Below are 25020 nucleotides of genomic sequence, written 5' to 3'. Positions count from 1 at the left end.
CAACTTAAAATGTTTAATTTTTTGCTTATTGTGTAGTTTTTTTTAAAATGGGAGACATTTTGTGTATGACTTTTCTCTCAAATTGAAATGTTGAGGGCCAGAAAGATAGTAAAGCAGGTAGGATGCTTGCCTTACACGTGACTGACACAAGTTTGATACCTGGCACCACATACAGTACCTCGAACGATGCCAGGAATGGTCTCTGAGCACAGAACCAAATGTGAGCCTTGAGCAACACCATAGTTGTACCCCAAAGAACCAAAACAAAAACTTTGAATGTTGGAAATGAGTATTAAATTTTTACTACTAAAATTTAGGTATGTGTTGAATGATGGTGCTTTGAAACCAGTAGAATGAGAGCAATCTGCGGATCATAAATGGTATTGTAGGTAGTTATGTGAGGCTTACAGAGCTTCTGTACCATGAATAGAACACAGTTCATCTGCAGGAATTTCCTTCTGAAGAATCTTATAGTTGGCAAACCTTCAATTGGGAAGATCAAAGTCTGTTAGAAAGTATGTAGAGAGTGTGTTAGAAGGAAAAATTACATTACAGTGGAATTTTAAGCAACATTGCTTTATTTAAAATAAAAAGGAGTGAACTCTATAAAAAACTAGCTCCTGAAATACTTTCTGGAGTTTTTTGTAGAAACGTTGTTACATAACTTGGACCTGCTAAGGTGGTTGTTTTTCAGTTTTATATTAAGAAAAATAGTTAACTTTTAAAACTTCTTCTTATTTTAATTTACTTTAATATCTTTTACTCTTGCCTTCTGTTGTTTTCAGTTTTATGTCTTCTATCTACAAGTAAAATATTTGTATAACTGTGTTTTTCATATTATTTTTACTGGATGACTACTCCAGGTATTTTCTTGGGGAGTGGGGTACCAGGCAATGCTCAAGCTTACTCCTGACACTGCACTCAAGAATCACTCCTGGTGGTGCTCAGGGGACCAAATGTGGTGCCAGGGATTGAACTGCTATGTGTAAGACAAGTTTCCTACTGTAAGATCTCTCTGCTCCCTATTTTTAAGTAAATATATTTATTTCCTCTGTGAAATAGAGGAATCCTGTTCTAAAGAATGACAGAATCATTTGCTTTATAATCTGAATTGTATTAGCTGACTATGTGAAATTGAACTTTACACACACAATAACAACAAGTCTCATGATAGAGATGTTACTGGGCCCGCTCGAGCAAATCGATGAACAACGGGAGGACCGTGACACATAGGAGATTAAAAAAAAGATCTACAAAGACAAAAGTTGTATTACCTCAAACTGATTTGGATAGCTTGCTTATATACTAGAACTAATATGGAATTATGTGTACAATATGAATATACTGAGAAAATGCATCCCACAAAACACTTTAAGGTTGTTATATTTGCCTTTTTTCTTTCATTAGATTATCAAGATAAAAATCATTAAGAATAACAGAAATGAGGGGATTAGCTGAAAAAATGGTATGATGATTTTTTATTTTCATTTTGGGATCACATTCAGTAGTCTTAGGAACTACTCCTGTCTTAATGCTCAGGTGTTCAGAATTATATGCATTGTTGGAGATAGAACTGGTGCTTTCTGCATGCAAGTCGTTGAATTATCTTTTGGGTCCAGTACGATGATTTTCAATAATTATTTGGGATTTGTCGTGATGATTAGGTATTGGGGTCATGCTTGGTTGCAGTACTAGTACGCGTTTTACTTGGCCATGCTTTTGGGTGAGGTACACACACTCTAGTTTTGGTTCTTACTCACTTGCTCACACTCAACTGGATGTAGTTCTCACACATAACGTGGTTGTAGTGTGCCAGAAATTCTATACTTATTTTGGTGCTGTGCATCCAAGATGGTATGAGATGCCATGCTTGCTTATTCCATCTCATTCTGGCAAGGCAGTTAGTTGCTCTACCATGAATTTTCCTTAGGCTTTACAAATGATTCAAATTATGACTGTATTTGTAATTTGGATATAAATTTTAACATTGTATTGGGAATGTTTCTTGAAAGGTTAATAAACACAAAAGTCATTGAGTATGTACTCATTGTGAAATTGTTAAAGTATCAACAGCTACCAAATAAATTTATGAAATTGAATTTTATTTCGTTCGTCATTTTCTTCGGTGGTCACTCTTAGGATGATTTAAATTTTTATTAACCAGTTATTCAATTTGCCAAGGTTTAATGTTTTTGGGCTGGAGTGATAGCACAACAGTAGGGCGTTTGCGTTGGGCGCAGCCAGCCCACCCCAGCCGGGTTCGATTCCTCCGCCCCTCTCAGAGAGCCCAGCAAACTACCGAGAGTATCTCGCCCACATGGCAAAGCCTAGCAAGCTACCCATGATGTATTCTATATGCCACACACAGTAGCAACAAGTCTCACAATGGAGACGTTACTGGGCCGGCTCGAGCAAATCGATGAACAGCAGGACTGTGACAGAGCATTTGGAGTATGAGTACACAACAAACAGATATTAATACAGTTTAGTATGTAAATATTTAGTAATATAAATTGTGTTCATCACACTCAGTATATTTTTTGTGGGTTGGAAGGGGTCTGCCTCCCAAACAGTGCTCAAGAGGTGGTAGGAGCCCCTCCCAGCGATTATTGGCCAAGGGACTGGCAGATCCTGAGGATTTGGTGCTTCTCTGGCCCTTATGTGACTGAACACTTGGCTTCCCAATTGTGCTTGGCTGTATCTGGCAGTGATTGAAGAGGAAGCATATGGTGCTGGGGATATAGAACCAGGGTCAGCTGTGTACAAGGCATGAAACTAAATAACCTGTTACTTTCTAGCCCCCTCTAGAATGTATTTTAAGTGTAAAAATACTTCAAGTAACGTTATACCATTTGTATTTTAGAAACTAGCCTGAATTGAGTGGTACTTTGGGAGAATGTTATTAATGCTTTATTATTTTTGATTATTTTCATTTTCTAAGGTATTTATTATTTTGTCTCTCAGCTACCCCGCCGCAAGTCCTTTATCAATAAACATTTTTTCAAATTGACATTGAAGCCAGTCTTTTTGCAGAGTTTGATCAGGTTTATTTGAATATTGGCCTGAAATGTTCAACAAACAACTTCCTACATAGTATAAAGATGTTCTCACATGAAGTATGGATGTAGTTTAGTGGTAGGGACCTTGCCTTGCATGTATGAAGACCCGGAGTTCCATGAGTGGCAAAATTCAGGGGATGACAGGGTTGGAGGAGATACCTTCATGGAATTTCCTTTGAGATCATTTTGGTTTAATGGGAGAAACTGGGGATAGAGGACCAAAAACAGGAAGGGTCTAAACTTTGTATTTAGACCCCTGTTTTTATTTAGGGGTCTAAATAAAAATTATTTTTATTTATTCGGTGGGATACCAAATGTAGCCTGCCCACAGGGCAGAGTCTGGCAAACTCCCCGTGGCGTACCCAATATGCCAAATACCAGTAACAATGATGGGTCTCATTCTCCTAAAGAGCCTTGAATATAATCTCGGGACTAGGATGAAGGAGACGTTACTGGGGCTTGCTCGAGGCAATCGACGAGTAACAGGATGATTTGTGATTTATTTATTGGAGAGTGAGGGAATTGGATCACACCCAGTGCTCCTGGGGCTGTTCTTGACTGTTCTGGAGTGACACCTGGTGGTATCAGTGAACCAGGTGCATTGCTGGGGGTCAGCTGGGGTAGGACACTTGCAAGGCAAGTGCCTTACCTCCTCTATTATCTATCCTTCCGCTCAACTATCTTTTTTTTAAAGCACTTACATGTGACCCTGTGTCAAGTACTTAGTAGCACTGCCCTCCCTTTGTTCATTGATTTGCTTGAGCAGGCCCAGTAAAATCTACATTGTGAGACTTGTTACTGTGTTTGGCATATTGAATGCGTCACGGGTAGCTTGCCAGACTTTGCCAATGTGGGCGAGATACTCTCTGTGGCTTGCCGGGCTCTCCGAGAGGGGCGGAGGAATTAAACCCGGCTCAGCCGGGCTGGCTGCGCACAAGGCAAACGCCCTACCGCTGTGCTCCAGCCCTTTAAATATTTTAAATGTCTCTTACTTGATTTAGGCAATACTGTAAATTTTTATTTTTATTGTATTTTATTTATTTTTTGCGTTTTGGGTCACACCCAGCGATGCACAGGGGTTACTCCTGGCTCTGCACTCAGGAGTTACTCCTGGCGGTGCTCAGGGGATCATATGTGATGCTGGAAATCAAACCTGGGTCGGCCGCTTGCAAGGCAAACGCCCCACCTGCTGTGCTATCTCTCCAGCCTGTAAATTTTTATATTATGCTTTCCATTCAAGTTCAGCTGAATATTATTTTTATATACCTCGAAGAATACCATCAATTATAAAGTATGCTTTTCAATTTTTTTTTTTTTATTAGTGAAACACCATGAGGTACAGTTATAATGGTAAAAAAAAATGGTTTTAGAGTAAAGGGAGTTGTAGCATTAGTGCTGCCTTGTGTTATGGTTATCCTTTTTTACAGCAAAACTGTAAAGGTTTGTTGTAAAAAGGTTTACAGCAAAACATAACCTCCCAGCGTCAAGGAGGTCAAGATAAATTTGGTTCTGCTTTACTTTAGAGTTTATCATGCATCATAACATAGAAGATAAGAACATACATCTAATAAACTAGTGAATTTCTGTGATTTAGGTAAATTACATAACTTCTTTGCCTTTCTCGTCTATAAAATGGAAACTAAAACTATCTACCTCCTAAGAGTTGTTGTAAAAACAATGTTGGTTATGTTTTTACACTTTTCGTAGTACTTTCCATATGCTAGTTAATTTAAAACAGTGATACTGTTTCACGTCTGAGATAATAAGTAAATGATTTGCTTGAAGGATAAGATTAAGGGGAAGGATCGTAAGTAGTTCATTCATATTTTGAGCACACAATGAACATTAACATATCATTGATTTGTCTTTTAATACTTACAAAAGATTGTAAAGATTTTGATATGTATATTGCATGTGTGGTAGTGGATGCCTTAAAATAATTTATGAAATACATATAATGACTAACTTTATTTTCAAAAATCCATTTACAAGTATTTTTAAAGGGTTTCAACATTAAAGGACTATGTTTAGTTTTAGTTAGAACGTCCCACTTCTGTTTGTGAAACATACTGAGTGGAAGGGATACTGAGTCAGATTTTTTTTATCTTAATGATTTTAAGTGTACTTAATTTTGTTGCTTCATCTCAAGATTGAAAAACACCTCAGCATGTGCTCTTTAGCCAAAATATGTTCTCACCTTCCTTTGAACATTTTGATTCTCCTGCCACCCTCTTGTTTCATCCTTTTCTTGTTTTATTTTGTTCTTTCTCATTTTGAGTTTATATCATTCATTTGCTCCACAAACACTTACTGACCAAGTATTAGATGCTCAGCTTTATATTTATAATGTAAACTGGAAACAACGGTTGATTTGAAAGCCTATTTGGGATTTTTAATTTTTTTTATTTTATAAAGTAGTTCATAATATTCGATTATGTTTAATATTCAAACACCAGTCTCACCACCGTTATACCTTCTCATCATATGTAAGGATGTTTCCATCCTGAACTCCAACCCCTGCCCCAAAGCAGAACTGAAAAAATTTATTTTGTTTTGTTTGTTATGAGAAACTGCTGAAAATGTTCCAAAATAGTCTCCTTAGAGGGAAGAGTGTGGAGATTGCTGTATTTTACCCAAGGGCCATTAAAAAACCCTTTTATAAGAGATCACTAACATGTTGTTAAAGGTTTAGCCATGTGTGCGTATATTTGAAAAAAAAAAATTCCAAATTGGTTGCCTCCTACTTTAAACCCCATCAAATATGGTGTGGTATCCTTGGAGTATGGGTGGTGTGAGGTCTGAGTTGTCTCTCAGCCGCAAATGGGTTTACTTGTGGATGATGCTTGCCCGAGCATGTGGAGAGCTGCTGTGAACATGGAGGTGGTTGAGTTCTGGAGGTTTTCAGCTGCTGGGGCTGGATCCCTTGGGGCGGGGAGGGATCTCACTCATCCCCCCTTTGGAGCGCCTATTTGGGATTTATTAATATTATTTCATTATTGAATGTTGACACTGCTGAAGGCTTGCTTTATACACGTTTTATTTTTATTATTTTTAATTTTATTTTTGTGAAGTTGTTCACAATAATTTAATATTCCAACACCAGTCCCACCACCATTACTTCAAATTTTTCCATCATCACACAAGCCTGCCTTAAAAGGCAGATCCTATTTAATTTATTTCCTATTGCTTGTTATGAATAATCCACTAAAAATTATCCAAAATAGCTTCCTTAGAGGACAGTGTATGCACAAGTTTTAATCTTAAACCTCATAACTACTCTGCTCATGCACGTCATTACTTCTCAAATATTTGTACTCGGTAAAAGGTAAAGGTAAAGGCCCTCCCGTTGATCGTCGATTTGCTCTAGCGGGCCCAGTAACGTCTCCATTGGAGACTTTGTTGTTATTGTGTCTGGCATACCGAATACTCTCGGTAGCTTGCCGGGCTCTCCGAGAGGGGCGGGGGAATTGAACTCGGGTCGGCCATGTTGGCCGCTTGTAAGGCGAACGCCCTACCTGCTGTGCTATCGCTCCAGCCCTTTGTACTCGGTAAATGGTAGAAATAAGTGAACTATACAGGATGGAAAGGAGATAAACATCTGTGTATTGCTGTGGAAGCGTAGGGGAAACTTGCTGTTATAACTGTTTTCAGATCTAGTGTATTTTTCTGAAAAGGACTTGACTCTTTAATTTGATTAGCTAAGTATAGGCTTTATTGTTTTTTGCTTTGGGGACCACACCCAGTGATGGCCTGGGCTTACTCATGGCTCTGCACTTAAGGATCACTCCTGGCAGTGTTTTTGGGGGCCAGTTGGGGTACCAGGAGCTAACTAGGTGCAAGGCAAGCACCCTGCCCACCATACTATCACTTCCGCCCACTTCATTGTTTTAATATAAAAGTGATTGAAGTAAGCACAAAGGAGATACATGTCAAAAGTGTGTTCTCCCAGTTTTAGGGCAGAGGGAACATGATACTGGAAACAGGATTTTAACGTGAAAATGCAAGCATCAAGACTGCTTATTTATTCAATAGGTGCTTTTTAAAATTTTAGGTAAGCTCTTATTATTAAGCTTGAAGATTAGCACTTAGCATCTTGAGTTTATGCCTGACTTCTTCCCCTGTACACTTTGTTTATGTTCGTTTTGGGGCCACACCCAGTGGTGAACAGGCTCTGATTAAAGATTCTGACTCTGAGCTCAAGGGTCACTCCTGGTGGGCTCAGGGAACTTTATGGCTTGCTGGGGGTCGAACCCAGGTTGAACACGTGGAAGCAAATGCCCTGCTCACTGTAGTATCATTCCAGCCTCTAAACAGTTATTTTTATGCATTTCATCTGTGTAATACGTAGCAGCAGATTATTAATTCTCTTGTGTAGTATTCCATTCTTTATGAGACTATTTATAGCACAGTTTATTTTATCTCTTGATGAACATCTAGGTTTTTGTTTCCAGTTTGAGTCATAATGAATAGTGTCCCTTCAAAATACCTTTTGGTCTACGTGTATACATTTATGTGGTGTAGGTACCTTATAGTGGAATTGGTGGGTTATCATATGTGTTTACATTCAGTTTTAGCTTCTTTTAACTATTGTTTTTCAAAGTAGTCCTACCAGTTTAGAGCATAATCAATAGATAGTAAATGAGACTTTAATTTCTTCAGCATACTCTGTAGCATTCGTTTGCTATAGTCTCATATTTAGAAATTCCAGTAAGTATAAGTGCCATTGCATTGTGGAGGGCTAGTTTTTCAAATTAAACATAATTCCTTCCCCACTCATAGCCACAGACCTCTCCCATGTGCATAGCTAGGGAAAGTGGATTTGAGACATGTTTGTTTTCACAAAACAAATCATGATCTGGTTGCCTTGTCAGTTGATATGATGAGGAATATAAAACAAATTTCCATGTAATTTAAGGGAAATGAAACTTACGAAAATTACAACTGTACTACATAGTTTACTGACATTCTGACAGATGGGATATTACGCCTAACTATTGAAAAACATGGGAAAGGTTTTAAGATTTTGCAAGCTGCTGAAAAGTTTAGTAGACTCTTATTGAGTGAGTCTGCAACATTGGCTTAAAGCTCTGATTACGCTCTGCTGGAATGCACTTGTTCTTACTTGATTGTTTATACAGATTGTAGGTTGTGTTCATTTATTATTTTGTGTGGTCTCTCTACCTCTCAAATAATGGAAACATTGTTGACCCAGCGGATCTTGCTCAATTTTTAGAATTTAAATGTAAAGTGAAAAATTTTATTGTGTATCTATCATGTTGTATTTTATCGTTAACTTCTTATTAAATATATAGCTAATATATTTATTATACATATTGCATTTTTCATTGTTGAATTATATAATGAAAATTAATATTGCAAAAATATTTCTGCTCTTTATTGTGGTTTCTCATTTGTAATGTTAAAATCATTTAGAACAGTGTCATTTTGTACCTTTTGGGAAACATTATTGTCGATTTCTTTTGAAAACATTGGCTCATAACTTCAGATGAGCTCATAGATTTGTCTGTGGACTTCTGACAAGTCTGTTGTTCTATGTTCAGTGATTAAGTTTGCAAAATTGACCATCCCATTGGGTGTCTGTAGGTGGTGTTAGTGGAAAATTACAGGTTATGTGAGCTGAAATAGTGACGGACCATTTTCTGACGATTTTCTTACCATAGAAGATAGAGAACAGCACTATTGAAGAATTCTCTTTGATGTTAAAAATATTCTTTAGTCTGTACTTTCTATTATTACAGTCATTAGTTGCTTGTGTCTCCCCAGCACTAATGTTAATTCTGGTACAATGGAGGGACTGGATTTCTGATTTAATTTAAGTATTTCATTACTTGGTCATAGTTTTATTTTGTGAAAAACTTTTAATAGGAATTAGAATTTCATGTTTAATGATACTCATTTAATCTGTTCTACTTTTGAGAATTTTTTTTTTTTTGAGCAATCCAAGTAAAGAGGAGACATTGATTTGGAGTGGAGAATTAAGGAAAAAGAACAAAGGAGTAAAATGTTCTTTGCTACAAAGGGTTTGAAGTGATGTAATGTGGGTTTTGAGTTTGGTGATTATGAAAGTCAAGCCAAATAGGATAATGACTTAAGAAAAATGGGAAGGGCTCAGTGAAGTGTTGGTAATAAGCTCTATTGTGTGATTATATAGATCAGGAAAAAGTCCTGTTACAAAATTTACATGCTGAGGTTAATCTTAATTGTCATCAAACTGTTTCTCGGTAGTAAGTTCCAAGTCAGAATCTGAAAAAGAGTGCCTTTTTAAGTGGGGAAGATCATCAGGAATGCCAAAAATCATTGAAGCTGGTAGTTAGAAAGTCCAGAGGTGTGAAATCATAGGAACTATGAAGAAGACCATGGAGTTAAGTATTGAAGTTCTTTTAGGTATCTAAGTAGAAGAAAGATAGATAATAGAATGGGAGAAGGAGGGCAGGGAATATAAAATTTTCAGTTTTGATAGAAGAATGAAAAAGTCTGGAAGTAATGATGATTCAAACATTACCTATAACTCCTTTTTTTATGCTTCATAGGAGAAAGGATATTTTTTATCATTATTAGTATTATTGTTGGGCTGGAGCAGTAGCATAGTGGGTAGGGCCTTTGCCTTGCATGTGGCCGGCCCAGGTTCGATTTATCTGTCCCTCTCGGAGAGCCTGGCAAGCTACCGAGAGTATCCCGCCCACATGGTAAAGCCTGGAAAGCTCCTTGTGGCATATTTGATATGCCAAAAACAGTAACAAGTCTCATAATGGAAACGTTACTGGTGCCTGCTCGAGCAAATCGATGAAAATCGATGAACAGCAGGATGACAGTGCTACAGTGCAGTGCAGTATTATTGTTATGGTGAAAGGATCAAATTTAGAGAATCCCTCGCAAACAAGAAATGTTCTGCTGCTGTGCTACACTGTACCTTAATCCAAAAAGATATTATTTTAGCAAATCTATTTTTGTATTTTATATTTGCTTTTATGGCCTTTGTAATCTTTGTTTTCAATGCCTGACTAATGTAAGCACTTAGTAAAGGCTAGATTAATGCAACATAATTTCAATATCCAGTAATCCTAGAACTAAGAACATTGCTTAAATACTCTTAAAAGGTCATCCCCCCAATATATACTCTAGAAGAAGTATATTTTCCAATTACGGAATTAATTGCTCTCATTTTAATTAGACTTCTTTTTCTTTCTTTTTTGTGTTTCTTTTTGTTTTGGGGTCACATCAGCTGTATCAGAACTTACTCCTTGTTCTGTGGCTCAGGTATCTCTTCTGATGGAACTCAAGGAAATCTTGCGTGGTGTATATAGACCTTCATGGTCCACTTACCTGTTGTTGAACATCTAGGTTGATTCCAAATCTTTCCTGTTGTACTGATTGCTGCAATAAATAATGGTATGCATACATGTTTTTCAGTGAATGTTTTTTTCTGTCCTGGGGATAGATATCCAATTGTGGAATTGCTGGGTCATATGGGACCTTGATTCTTAGTTTACCAAGTGTTCTCCATATTGTTTTCCATAGGGGTTGGACAAAAGGACATTCCCACCAGCAGTAAATTCTGTCAGATGTATTCACTATCGTTATTTTATTCTTTTATGATTTAAATTGCTAAATTTAGTTTGGGATCTATACCCATACCCGCTGTGCTCAGGATTTAAGCCTGGCTCCACATTAAGGGATTATTACTCCTGGTGGTTCTCAGGGGACCATGTGTGGTGCTGGAGATCGAAACTTAACCCATTTTATTTCACTCTGACCCAAGATATAATTTACTTCTATCAGTCCAGAATTCCCCACAATTCCTCAGAGACATTTTAGATATGTTTGCTTTTTCAAAGATACCACCACTTTTAACTTTACTTAAAAGGGATGTAGAAGCTGTTAGAAATAAGCAAAGTGAAAGTTTCAGAGTTAATAGCTCATGTAATTGCTGAGGAAGAGCCAAGTGATGAAATCTGATAAAGCAAAAATGAAATCTCACACATTAGATAAATTTAACACCTTTCTTTATGTGTATGTGTGTAAAGTATTACTTTTGAGGGCTTTAATTGTCTTAAAGTAAAAACCATTTTTATTATTTCAGCTCTTAGAATCTATTTATTGTGTGTTTTATAAAGATTATTAGGTAAAGGTAAAGGCCCTCCCGTTGATCGTCGATTTGCTCGAGCGGGCCCAGTAACGTCTCCATTGGAGACTCTGTTGTTACTGTGTCTGGCATATCGAATACTCTCGGTAGCTTGCCGGGCTCTCCGAGAGGGGCGGAGGAATCGAACTCGGGTCAGCCATGTTGGCCACTTGTAAGGCGAACGCCCTACCCGCTGTGCTATCGCTAAAGCACCATAATTCACAAAGTTATTCATAGGTGAGTTTTAGATATACAATATTGCAGCACTGATCCCATGATCAGTGTCTGCCTTCTTCACCAGTGTTCCCAAGGTTCCCTCCCGTATCCTCTTCCAGCCTTCCTCTTGACAGGCACCTTTCTGAATTCAGTTGTTAAAATTTGTGTCTCTTGATGTCAGTTTTATTAACTGAGGTTTGGCTATTTGGTTCTCATTCCTTAACACTGTCTTTGTACCTGAATCCCCTGACCTGCCCCTTGTTCTTTCTCTTTTCCTTCTCCCCTCCACTCTTTCTTTCTACCTATACTCAGGGAATAAGGCTGATACGGGCACCCCCCATTAAATGAGGAATTAAAAACACAAGCGCTCTCATCCAGTTATTCTAAATACTGTTTTTATCCTTGTTCTTTGGGCTTACTTCATTTAATGTGACGTCTTCCAGTTCTATCCATGTTGCTGTGATTTTCATGATTTCATTTTCTTAAAACAGCTCATAGAATCTTGACAATTGGATCTTTTCATACAGAATTCAGCTTTTCAAACCTAGACATGCTTCTGTAGATTTTTTAAAATGATATGGTTTTTTTAAAAATTTTGCCACAATTTACAAAGCTGTTCCTACAGAATTGTTTCAGACATTCGATGTTGGAATACCATTCCCACCACCAGTTTTCCCTGCCACCCTCAGCCTGCCCACTTGACAGGCAAATAATGAATACTTTTGAGTCTCTTATTGATATGCACACACCTTAAACTATAATCTACAGATGAGATACAATGTGATGCATAAATATCTTTTGTTTATTCTCATTAAATGTGCTAGTCTTTTGACATGATTACCACCTATTATTTTACAGGTAAGAAGAAAGCTTTCACAGCTCGAGGATTTGAACCTAAATCTGTTATCAAAACTAAATTAGTCGTTTTTATTGTTGCTGCTTCTACTGTAGTGTTGGGGTTCACACTTGTTGAGGTGCTTGGAGTTACTCGTCACAGTGTATGGTGGTGCCAGACATTAAGCTCCTTCTATTTGGAGGGCATACTCTCTTCTTCCACTGAGACAATAAACTGAATAAATTGGTTTGGGAGCCTGGTCTACCATGTTCTGTACTAGGCAGTGATTACACGATGATGAAGATACAATAATCTGTTCAAATAGAATTTGCCTTTTTGATGAATTGGAAACATCATTGTTTTTTCAGTTAAAGATCTTGGATGTAATTTCTACTTATCTGTTTTTTGTTTTGTTTTGGTGATCATACCAGCTATGCTTGCTCATGGCTTTATGCTCAGCAATCAGTCCTGACAACCATACACAGTTCCTTGGATCAAATCCAGCAGGTCAGCCACTTGAAACACAAGCACCCTACATGTTGTACTATTTCTTTGGCCCCTTAGTTTTAGATTAACTTAGTTTTAAGTGATGAGAACTATGGATTGGTTTATATTAATATTAAATCTGGATTGACTATTTCACTAATTTCCCCACACAACATAATTTCTTTTCTTTTTAAAAGGACAAATACATTATTGTATGTATTACATTACAGGAAAAAGATCATAGTATATGATTATATATATATAAAAGATCATATATATCTTATGTATACAATATGTACATAAGACTAGTAAAAGGTGGGAAGTAGTGTTGAAAGTGGTAATGGTGTGCGTGTTTAATGGGAATTATAGCAGTCAGTAACTTATTTTAATGTTCTGAATCAGCATACTGTTTTGTACTGCTTCTGCCTCCTGTTTATAATAACATTTAAAAATAGAAGTAAATTTTGAGATTCATATATAAAAATGTGAAAGTAAGTTTTTCTTATATTTATTGCTGTGAATTGTACCTGCTTTTACTTCTCTCAGTGATGTTTGCTGTTTATCAGATTTAGAGTATTACCATCCTCTTTATAATAGTTCTGTTCCTTCATGCCCTCAAACTCCTATTTCTTGTTATTTTTATATAAGTGTATTTGCATTCTGTCCTGTAACTAGAACTTGATTTGTTTATAGATCAATTCTAAAACAAATGAAACTATAAAAATACTTATAATGTCATTATATGTAAGCACTATAGAATGAAGAATAATGGCCTCAAAGACAATGAGTTTATACAGTAAAACTCTTAGTTGAAACTTTTCCAGCAAGTGGATTGTCTTTTAGTTTAAGTTTTCTTCCTCAGATCTTTCATTTTCACTGTTGCTTCAGTTCCATGTTGTTTACCCCCTCTACCCTTGCAATCCTTTTTTTTAAATTAAATCACCATGAGATAAACCATTATAAAGTTGTCTATGATTGGGTTTCAGTCATACAGTGTTCCAATACCCGTCCCTCCACCTCTCCACCTGTGCACATTTCCCACCACCAATGTCCTTATTTCCCCTCCTGTCCCTCCCCTCAGCCTCCAGCCTACCTTTCTATGGTAAGTACTTCTCTTACTTAGGTAAGTGTTGGTTATGTATTTTAGAAGGTCTCTTCCTTACAAATCGTAAATTATGGCAGAGTTGGTCATAGGAAGTGGCTTGTGAATAGTTCATAAATGTCTTATGGTTATAAATATTACGTTAGAATAAATATTGTTTCTTTTTGTAATATCAAAGGTACATTTATAGAGAAAAATTCCTCTGTTAAAATGAATTAGAAACTTTGCTGAAGAAGTTTGTTGGTGGCTTGCTAGAAAGTATTCAGGAATTCTTTGCATGATCTGGCACATGGGATGCCAGTAATTGACACTCATCAATGTATCATTTTTCCCTTTTGTGTATACTTCTGTGAAGTATAATACAATATATACTTGTAATTTGGGAGGCCCTTGAGGTTTCCTCATGTTGCTCAGGTGTTTGGGGATTATTCCTGGTGATAGTTGGCCCTCTGGAGCAGGTGTGACATTTTAGTGCTAGTACCCAGTGATGCGGCGCCCGGGGCCCATGAGAGCCACATCCAATGTTGTTTGGATGCCACCACCACAACACCCAGTAGTGTTTAGAGTCTGTGTGTGTGCTGGAATTTAATTCAGAGCCTTTGCCAGTAAGTAGTGTGCTCCTGTCCAGTCTTTGTTATTTTTTTTTTTAATTTCTTCAGTGACTGGCTCTTATTTTAATACTTTTCCTCTTTTTCTGCCTCTTCCTTTCTACCATCTCTTTCCTCAGCCCACATCTAATCAAAATCTGATTTTAATGGAACAGAGTCTTTGGGTTTTCCCACAGTTTGAAGGCACTCTCCGCCTCGCTGTTTCCTAGATTGCAGACAATTGTCAGGGTTCACTAATCTGGTACTAATAACTCCATTATTTTTAGCAATGCCTTGAGATATTAATTGCTTCATACATCAAACTAATCACATTTAAATTCCTTTGGAGGAATTTTTTTTTTAAATTAGGTCTATAAGTCAGCACTAGAAATGTGTTCTGACTGCAGGCAGTCTCCTTCTGCCTTCCTCCTTTGTTTCTTTGACTCTACAGCCTACAATTTAGTCAGTGTGTCCATTGATTCTTCCAGTCTCCTCTCAAACAATTGCTTTTCTCCTCTAATTGCCTTTCACCAGGATCGCAACTGTTTCTCAGAGCTCTGTTCCCCATCCCCTTACAAATTAAGTCAGTATTTCTGTTGGAAGAGGTTTGGATCTCCGTTTTATGACACCTTCTCCCCAAGGGTACTATCTCTCAGTCAGATCTCTGGAGTATAGAATGGGGCAAGTGATACATTTCTCTCCCAGTAATCTGTTCTGAATACTGGGCACTTCGTGGAATGGGGTGAGAGGAAGGAAATAGTAGCTTTAGGTCTTTTTGACTCAGCTTTTCTGGTGTGACACACCTTCACAGTCTGGGAGCAGTAGCATTTGGTGTTCCAGCAGCACCTCATTTATGGGTAGGCCTATATCTTACCATTGAGGGCTGGAAGAATGGAGCCCACTTTAGGCCTTGTCATGGAAGTTAGCTTCCGCATTAGCTAGCCAGAAGCGGTAGAGTGAATGTTGCCTTTCATAATAAGAAATTCTGAGTGAGACCTGGGAAAGAGGGACCCATTTACTCTTGGGTTTACCTATCTAAACTAGGGTGATCTGGAAGAATGGATTAAAGGTGCTAGTTTATACAGCAGAGATTCCACCAAGGGATGTGGCATAACATGGTAGACCACATGCCTTGTGAGTGTGAGGCCCTGGATTTGATAGATAGTACTAGTATGCCTCACATCTCCAGCACAGCTAGACCGTTGCTCCAGTAACCCCCCCTCCCCCAGGCCCTACTGTGAATAGCCCTTGTGAGCACCATCTAGAATGACCCTAGCCTCCAAACACTGTCAAGTGTGACTCCCGCAACAGCTTACCAAAAAAGTAAAGACAGCATGTACTCTTTCAATTTTTCTTAGAATTCTGGTAAAAGGTAAAAAGGTAAAGGCCCTCCCGTTGATCGTCGATTTGCTCGAGCGGGCCCAGTAACGTCTCCATTGGAGACTTTGTTGTTACTGTGTCTGGCATATCGAATACTCTCGGTAGCTTGCCGGGCTCTCCGAGAGGGGCGGAGGAATCGAACTCGGGTCGGCCATGTTGGCCGCTTGTAAGGCGAACGCCCTACCCGCTGTGCTAGAATTCTGAATTTTTTAAAAATATTTCTTTAATTGCTCAATCCCCTAGCACCGTTTCCAAACATTTTAGATTGTTAATCTTTTGTAATATTTACCAAATCCACTGGCAAGAAGAAGATCTGTGAAATTCAGCCTGTCATTTTATTTATCTATTAATTTTTGTTTCTACTGGGTATAGTTTCTGTATTCAGAAACTGACTTTTTTTGTGTGGAGGTCATGGCTAGGTGACTCTCAGGTGGTGCTCAGGAGGCCCTAGAGGACCTCCTGGCAATTATCAACCTGGCTGACAGTTATTTTGAAATGCTGGGGATTAAGCCCAGAGCCTCACATATTCAAGGCAAGTACAGTACTATTTAACTATACCCTGGCCCTTGATGGGCTGACTTTTTTTTTCTTTTTTTCAATTAATTTTTGTTGGAAACTGATTTACAAAGTTATTCATTATACTATTGTTTCGAGCATTGACTGTTCCAACAGCACCAGTGTGACCTTCTCTTCACCAATATCCCCAGTTTCCCTCCCAATCCCAACCTGCCCCCTTAGGCATGTAACAAATTTATTCTGTAATGCTTATCCCAACAAACCTTTTAAAAAATGGTAAATAGAATGATCAGAAAATAAATCAGTAAGAGCCAATTTGTAATTGCAATATGATTTTGACCTATGTAAATAAGAAAATTATAGCCTTTTAATACAATATGCCTATTCTCATTTGCATGTATAAGTTTTCAACTGTGGAATCTAAAAGTATGTATATTAAATTTCATTTTATACTTGTATCAATATGGTATAATCATGTCTCATTTGTCATTAATACACTTACAAAGCAATTCTGTATTAATATATTTTGGAATTTACGTGGAATAGGTAAAGCCTACATGTGCAAATTTTCCCCCTACACTTTATATAAATACTATGGTTTACAGAGTTGTTCATGACCACTTGTTACAGGCATTCAATATTCTAACACCTTGACTTCATCAGTTCAGAGTATCAGATTTCATTGTGAAGAACAAAACGATAACCAGCAGTTTGCTTCTGTGCAAAAACAAATAAATAAATAAATGCAATAAATGAAAAATAACACCAGACTCTGTTGACCACACTATAGGCATAGGCAGATACTACAGTTTAGGGCAAGCAAGTTACTAAATATAAAACAACATAAAGAAAAACAAATGAAAATTCAGAATTGCAGAATTCTAAATTAGCTGAAATGTCCTTCCTTTAGCCTAAAATTGTGAGATGCATGAAGAAAGGGGAAACTGAATTCAGAAACAAGCACAAATATAGAATTACTTTGTTCAGTTTTGTGAATGTGAAATTTCTAGATTAGGAACCAGTGTTTGCCTACATTGGGAGTAGGAAGGACCTTTTGGCATGATGGAACTGTACCAAAGTAATGTTTGATTGATGAGACCACAATATGTTTAAAACTAATGATTTTATGATCAGTGAATTACACCTGGAAATAGCTACTAAATAGGCCTACGAGATCAATATTTTTTAAATGGCAGTGCTCTTGATGACCTGAATTTGCTGTTATAAGTAGTTCTTTGCTATTCTTTCTTCAAATTATAGTTAAAACATAACTACAGTTTATAAAAACAAAGATAATAGTATTTAAATTTTATGTGGAAGTGAATAATTCTTGTCAAAATGGCAATCTTCAGTGCTCAAAATTAATCGTAAAACTTTTTTTCTAAAGTACTCTCCCGTTCTCCCACTGTTCATCGCCATTCCTTTTTCCTTTTCTTATTTTTGTTTTGTTTTTGAGGCCACACCCCACAAAGGTCAGAGGACTTTTTCCTGGCTGATGACCTAGCCGTACTGAGGATCAAACCCAGGTTGGTCGTGTTCGAGGCGACCTGCTGTTCTAGATCTATCTTTTCTTACTTATTTTAAGGAATAGCTACTTTTCTTCACCTTTCCTCTAATCTTGATTGTGTCTTTTAAGTACTTATGATAGATTATTTCCAATGTTATTTGAAATTTCTTGTTGATTTCACAGCTCATTGTGTTGTACTACAAATATATCCCATAATAGGAACTCTTGTGTTTGGAGATTAAAGAAATGTGCCATTATTAAAAGAAGATTATTCAGGTTAACATGAATAAAGGCTGAATTTAAAAATAGTTCCTTGTGAATATTTTTTTGATGTTGCCTATTGAGATGTTGTTTATTGAGATGGAATATTTTCTAACTTATTCTTTTGTCCCAGGTTTCCCTGTTTGATTATGACATTGCTATCTTTCCAGTCTCAAACTACAAACTACTCTCGGTTTGTCTGTGCTCAGAGGATCATTCCCAGGAGCATTTGTAGGACTCTGTCATGCTGGGGATCGAACCAGTACTTCTTGCACGCAAAACATGACCCGGCTCGTTGAGCTCTTTAGTGCCAGTTCTTCCTGTCTTATCTAATATTTGTGTTGGTGTGGGGTCTTGTAGTTTTCTTCCAGTTATCATTGTGATTAAACGGAAAGAGCATTTTCTAGACTTTTGGTTCTCTATTTTATAATGTAATCTTGAAACACTGCTCCATTTAAATTTTGTAAAATGTTTTTGTGTATTTAGCTCTTTTTGGATCTTGCCTCTTTAGTCTAAATGTTCAGATTGCAAAAGTGCCACCTGATCCCTGATAACCTTACCGTTTTGATGAATTAATTACCCATCTAAATTGTTGAAGTAGAACAACTAAGTGGGAGGAAATTTGATGATATATATGGTAAATGTTATCTAGTAAGCTTTCTGATAGGGAATGAAATCTTTTTGAATGGCTTATTTGCCTGAGATACATGTAATCTTCCTGAAAGCCTAATTCAGTCTTATAAAACATTCATTGCTTATTAAACCATTCTGTGATTGAGTGAGTCAACACTTTGGAATGTGACAAATGAGAACTAATATAATGCTTCCTCTCTTGAGATTCAGTTAAATCTTGTAACTCACTTTTAGTGAAGAGATGAATCAGATCTTGTCAGTAAGTTTTCATGTTGTTTTGTATATGATTTTATATTAAATATTATTTAGAAGGGCTGGAGCAATAGCACAGCAGTAGGGCGTTTGCCTTGCACGCAGCCAACATGGCCGACCCGAGTTCGATTCCTCCGCCCTTCTCGGAGAGCCTGGCAAGCTACCGAGAGTATCTCGTCCACATGGCAGAGCCTGACAAACTACCCGTGATGTATTCGATATGCCAAACACAGTAACAACAAAGTCTCCAATGGAGACGGTACTGGGCCCGCTCGAGCAAATCGATGAACAACTGGAGGACAGTGACAGTGACATTAGCTTTTTTGTGTGTGCGTGTGTGTGTAGGAGTACTGCTATTTATTCAGCCACTGATTAGCTGATTGAATTGGGCATGAACTCCACCTAAATTTTTTTTTTTTTTTTTTTTTTTTTTTTTTTTTTGCTTTTTGGATCACACATGGCGATGCACAGGGGTTATTCCTGGCTCTGCACTCAGGAGTTACTCCTTGCGGTGCTCAGGGGACCATATGGGATGCTGGGAATCGAACCTGGATCGGCCGCGTGCAAGGCAAACGCCTTACCCGCTGTGCTATCTCTCCAGCCCCTCCACCTTAATTTAATTTATTTCTTTTTATATTTATTGAATCACTGTGGAAAAAGTTACTAAGCTTTCAGGTTTAAGTCTCGGTCATACAATGATCAGACACCTTTCCCTTCACCAATACTCATTTTTCACCACCAAGAACCCCAGTATACCTCCCCTCTCCCATCCCTCCCAATGCCTGTGAGGCAGATGATTTCTACTTAACCCTTCTCTGCATTGATTACATTCATCATTTCGACAAAATATGCACCGTTATTGTTTTAGAATTTCCCCCTAAACAATCAGAATTGCTGAAAAGGCATCATGAAATATTTTGTTTTCTGTGAGAAACATATAATGTCATGCAGCCACGATTTTGGATTTCTGCAAGAGCCAGATAATTACGAGATTGGTTTCTGTGTGTCTGTTGTTATGGCTGTATCAGAGAGCCGCTCATTGGGGGTAACTTGTGACCTTGGTAGGGCGTGAAGGATGTGCTGGTACCGCCCCACTTGCCATGAGACAGCAGTTGCCCCATCACCACATGCTCGTACCTGGCTTTACTATAAGCTCTTAGCTGGCGGCCACCTTGTCTGCAGTCCAGATGCATTTCTGTCAAAAGCTGCTGGGTTTCAAGATTTGTTTCTGAGTCTCTGGTATCATGGCTGTTAATCAGCTTGATCAGGAGCCAGAGAGGCCATTTATAGGCAGCGACTCTAGGTTTCGTTGGGATGGGGAGAAAGAGTTGGCTCCACCCCCATGTGGTGAGGTCCCATGTGTCTCGTCACTGCAGGCCCAAACCTGACTGTCCAGTGGCCTCTGGAGGATGGTGGTCACCAGGCCGCCAGGGGGAACAGGCCAAGGCACGAAACCTATTCCCACCTGGAGTGGCCCAGCGCCAGTAACCTACTGCAGAAACAGGACGCATTTCTGCCAAAAGCCTTTGGGTTCCGAGATTCATTTCTGAGTCTCTGGGATTGTGTCCATTAAGCAGTTCAATCAGCAGCCAGAGAGGCCATGCCTCCAATTATATAGCTGAGCTGGAGGTGGTTTGTGGGTTTGTCTCCCACATACCTAACTTTTGGCCGTTTACTTTCTTGGTAAACTTTGCCCCAAGTTTTTGGGGTCTGGTTAAAGGCACAGCAGCAATTTTGGGGTATCTGAAAGTCTGACGTTGCCATCGGGCTGCTGATGCACTCACCTCACAGGTACAGATTGACCTGGTGGCACCGTACCCCCAGTTTCTTTAGCTTTTGAAGAATTATTTGTCATAAAGGTTTATGATTTCTCTTCATTATCCAATTTGGCAAATGTTTCATGAGTATTTAAATGCTTCCTCCCTTGAGAGTCAGTTAAATATTTTGATCAGTAAATAATACTTTTCTTAACAGTGAATTGCTCAAGTGTGTGGGATATCGTGTTAATCTTAGAAGACTACAGTGAAGCGGCAATGTCTCGGGAATCTACCCCACCTCTCCCTGGAGATATGTCTACTGGTCCTGTAGCAGAAAGCTGGTGTTATACACAGGTATATGTCATTAAAAGCCTTACTAGGTATCTAAATTATGTCAAGCCTTACTAGGAATCTAGTTTTGTCACTTAGATATTGTATAGTTTATTCTATTTTGAAGCACTTTGGAATAGTTATTAGAAATGTTAAGAGTGAATTATAGGACATTTAATATATGGCAAGTGAAAATCATAAATTTCATCACTGTAAAAATGTTTTTCTGGATCTCCTAGGTTAAAGTAGTAAAATTTTCTTACATGTGGACCATTAATAACTTCAGCTTTTGTCGAGAGGAAATGGGTGAAGTGTTAAAAAGTTCAACATTCTCATCTAGCCCCAGTGACAAAATGAAATGGTAAGATTTTTGTTTGGCTTTTCTTTTTTTTTAATTTTATCATTAGTACTTTATGTTTCTGTGTTTGCGCCTAGTGTAATTAGTCTAATTTTATATTAAATTTGCAAGATGTTTCTAACTACATAGAAAATGGAATAGCCATGTTTGAGAATGATTATCAGATAGTTTTGGTGTTGATTTTTTTTTATGTTGAAAGTAATATGTCCTCCATATGAGTCTATTGTTTTATTTTAGGTGCCTGAGGGTAAATCCAAAGGGATTAGATGATGAAAGTAAAGACTACTTGTCCTTATATTTGCTTTTAGTCAGCTGTCCAAAAAGTGAAGTTCGAGCAAAATTCAAATTTTCTCTTCTGAATGCTAAAAGGGAAGAAACGAAAGCAATGGGTAAGTGATTTACAAACTAAGCTGTTTAATACCATACTTGGGGGGGTTGGCCAGAGTGATAGTATAGCAATTAGGTCAGGCATTTGCTTTCCATGAGGCTGACCTGAGTTCCATTCCCAGCACTGCCAGGAATGACCCCTGAATTCATAGACAGGTGTAAGACGTGAGCATTGCTGATACGGCCCCCAGCAAGGAAAACAGGAAGAAAAAATTTCAGATACTTTGACATTCTATACTTCTATCTAGAAAAAACAAAATTCTCTACACCTTATACCTGCTTGATCTAAAACATTGTGTTAGGATGTCATTTAACTTTAAATACCATTATAAAGCTAGTTATTTTGCAATCTTTGACTTGGTATAATACATGCAAAATAGATTTAAAGTAATGCAAAATTAAACCTGTCCTGTCTTAAAATACTTGCTTACCATTTGCGAAGAATGTTGGTACTAGTAGAACAAGATCCCTGGTTCAATACCTTCATATATAATAGATCTTCAAGAAATACTTTGGTTTTGTTTTTGTTTTGGGGCCTCTGCTGGTGATGTTCAGTGGTTATTCCTGGCTCTGCACTGAGGATTTACTCCTGGCCGTCTCTGGGGACCATGCCAGAGATCAAGCCCAGGTCGGCCATGTGCTAGACAAGTGTTCTAGTCTCTGTATTCTTACTCCAGCTTCAAAGGAATATTTCTTTTCTACCTTATTTATCTCAAGTTAAAGCTGTAGAACACTGTGAGAGGATATTGAATGGCCTGATATTATAGTTTTTTGGGCAATGAACTGAAAACTGACTGAAAGAAAATGCACTTGTATTTGTTACTTTTCTTTTCTATGAAATGCAGTCTAAACTTCATAAATATAACAAGCTGAAACCATGTAACCTGGAGCCTCATAATAAAACAACATTGTAGTAAATATACAGTTTGATAGCGGGAAAATTTAGTGTGGACTGACTACAATATTAAATTTTAAGTGTTTTCTAGAAGCAGATCACAGAATCAGGTAATGTTGTTTAAAAAGTAAACAAAAATTGCCACGTCCAAAAACATTTATTTAGAAGAATAAATTTATTTACTATTGCTGAAGTAAATATAATTTCACAAGTATTTTCTTATTATCTGATGTTTAAGATAGTGCGCTGCTTTATTTCAGACTGCTACAATAAAGTGTCACAAAGTAGGTGACTTAAAAACAGAAATTTATTTCTTACTAATATGGAGGCTGGGATTTCAAAGTTTAGGGTGCCAGTGCGGTCAGATTAGTACAAGCTATTTTCAGGAGTTGTAGACTCCTACTATGTCTTCACATGCTGGAAGGGATTAGGGAGTTTTGCAGGCTCCATTTACAAGAGTAGAAATCCATATATGAGGACCCTCTGACCTCATATAATTCTCAAACTACCCCTTAACACCATCGCCTGGTGGGGCAGGGAGGGTTTCAATATATGAATTATGGGGGAATATAAACAACCTATAAATTAAACATTTAACTTAGATTTTCTAAATATTAAAATTTGATTTTCATTTTACAATATGTTGTTTAACAGTATTGTCAATAGTAGGGTTTCATGAATGACCGTTCTCCCAGAGTGTCCATTTTCTTCATCCTTGTCCCAGTGTTTTCCATAATGCAAATCCCATTCATGTAATATAAATCCTCACATGATTTAATATTTATATTAATTTATAGTTTGCCACTTATACTTAAATCTGTGTAACAATGGGTAATATTTTTAGTAGATGATGATTTTTCATGGTATACAGTTGTACAGGACGTGCGGCATTTTCAACAGTTACATATTAAATATTTCATAACTTTAAAATTGATCATTTGACCTTTTATGCAAATTTTTGGTTGTTTTTATTTTTTTGTTTTTGATTTTTTTGGGGATCACACCCAGCGATGAGGAGGAGTTACTCCTAGCGGTACTTGGGGGACCATAAGGCATGCCAGGAATTAAACTTGGGTCGACCAGCATGAAGGCAAATGCCCTACTTGCTGTACTATTGCTCCGGCCCCTTTTATGCAAATTGTTTTAAAAAGTGATTGTCGAGCAATTAGAATGAAGAGACTCTATTTCACTTTTCTTAAGCAGTTAATGGGTTTTTGTCTAGTTCAATAAACTTAACCCAGAATGATTATCAGATATCCTGGAGATATAAAGAACCCACTTTTAAACAGAAGCTGTAAATGAGAATTATATTTCTAATCAGTGTCTGCTATTAGATGATGAATGATATGCTTACAGCAGTGTATTTTGATCCTGTTTTATTATTTTTAGAACTTAAATTGTTATTCTACACCTTTTATCTCCATGAAAATATGGTCTGACTTTTCTTCCACTAGATTTCCAGAAATCTGAAAGTGGACATTGATGGTAGCCAAAATTTTAATAGTGTTGGACTGATTTGTTTCTCTTACATAAAAAAAAAAATTATTCATGAGAACGCATAAATTTACTTTTTCTGCTTGATATGTTGATTATTATTTTTGTGCATTTTAAATAAAATGCATTTTAAATACTAGTTTACCATTATAATACGTGTTTCTTGGATACCTGTCTTATTTATACCTCTGTTTTCTACCAGAAAGCCAAAGAGCATATCGATTTGTGCAAGGGAAGGACTGGGGCTTTAAAAAGTTTATACGAAGGGATTTTTTGCTTGATGAAGCTAATGGTCTTTTACCAGATGACAAGCTTACATTATTTTGTGAGGTGAGTACGTTTCTTTTGCTTTCAAATAACTTCACGGTTATTTTGGTTAAAGAGCAGTAATACATGCAAAATGTTATACTAATAATATTTGGCAGTTTTAAGCAAGTTACTGTTACATAATTGATACCAAATAATTGATTAAGTTTTACTTAGAAAGATTTTACCAAAATAGTAAAATTGTCTTAGTAATCAATAGTATACCCCAGATGGAACAATTTCTGTCATATATTTCTTTATATACTACATGACTATTAAATACTTCCTTTTTGGAAATTTTTGAATGTGCATACTCACAAAGCCTTTAATATAACTTCTTTCTGAATAGTTTGTCAGTACTTTCTGTCATATTTAAGTGTATCATATTAAACAGTACTAATAGTTACTAATTCAGAGCCGTTCTAGAGTAGTAGCAAAAATGCCTGGAAAAGATGTGAAATTCTTTGTTTATTCAGGCACTTGAATTTATTTAATCAAATGGATTCTGACATCTTA

General features: G+C 37.2%; 1 protein-coding gene across 2 annotated transcripts in view; it reads left to right on the top strand.

Moving 5' to 3' along the window:
* The window catches only part of SPOPL (speckle type BTB/POZ protein like), a 51546-nt gene that overhangs the window by 7699 nt on the left and 18827 nt on the right, over positions 1–25020 (top strand). The window contains exons 1-5 of one of the 2 annotated variants that reach the window (XM_056117664.1): positions 17840–17850; positions 20952–21088; positions 21304–21425; positions 21660–21811; positions 24401–24528. In XM_056117664.1, the coding sequence (XP_055973639.1) occupies positions 21011–21088; positions 21304–21425; positions 21660–21811; positions 24401–24528 (480 nt within the window). In that variant the 5' untranslated portion in view covers positions 17840–17850; positions 20952–21010. Of the gene's footprint in view, positions 1–17839; positions 17851–20951; positions 21089–21303; positions 21426–21659; positions 21812–24400; positions 24529–25020 lie in introns of those variants that run through there. The other variant, XM_056117663.1, reaches the window with a different exon arrangement.

Source organism: Sorex fumeus, unplaced genomic scaffold, assembly GCF_029834395.1.
Source record: "Sorex fumeus unplaced genomic scaffold, SorFum_2.1 ptg000035l, whole genome shotgun sequence".
Lineage (NCBI taxonomy): Eukaryota > Metazoa > Chordata > Mammalia > Eulipotyphla > Soricidae > Sorex > Sorex fumeus.
The sequence above is the reverse complement of the archived record's forward strand: the minus strand, read 5'-3'. Positions and strand labels throughout refer to the sequence as shown.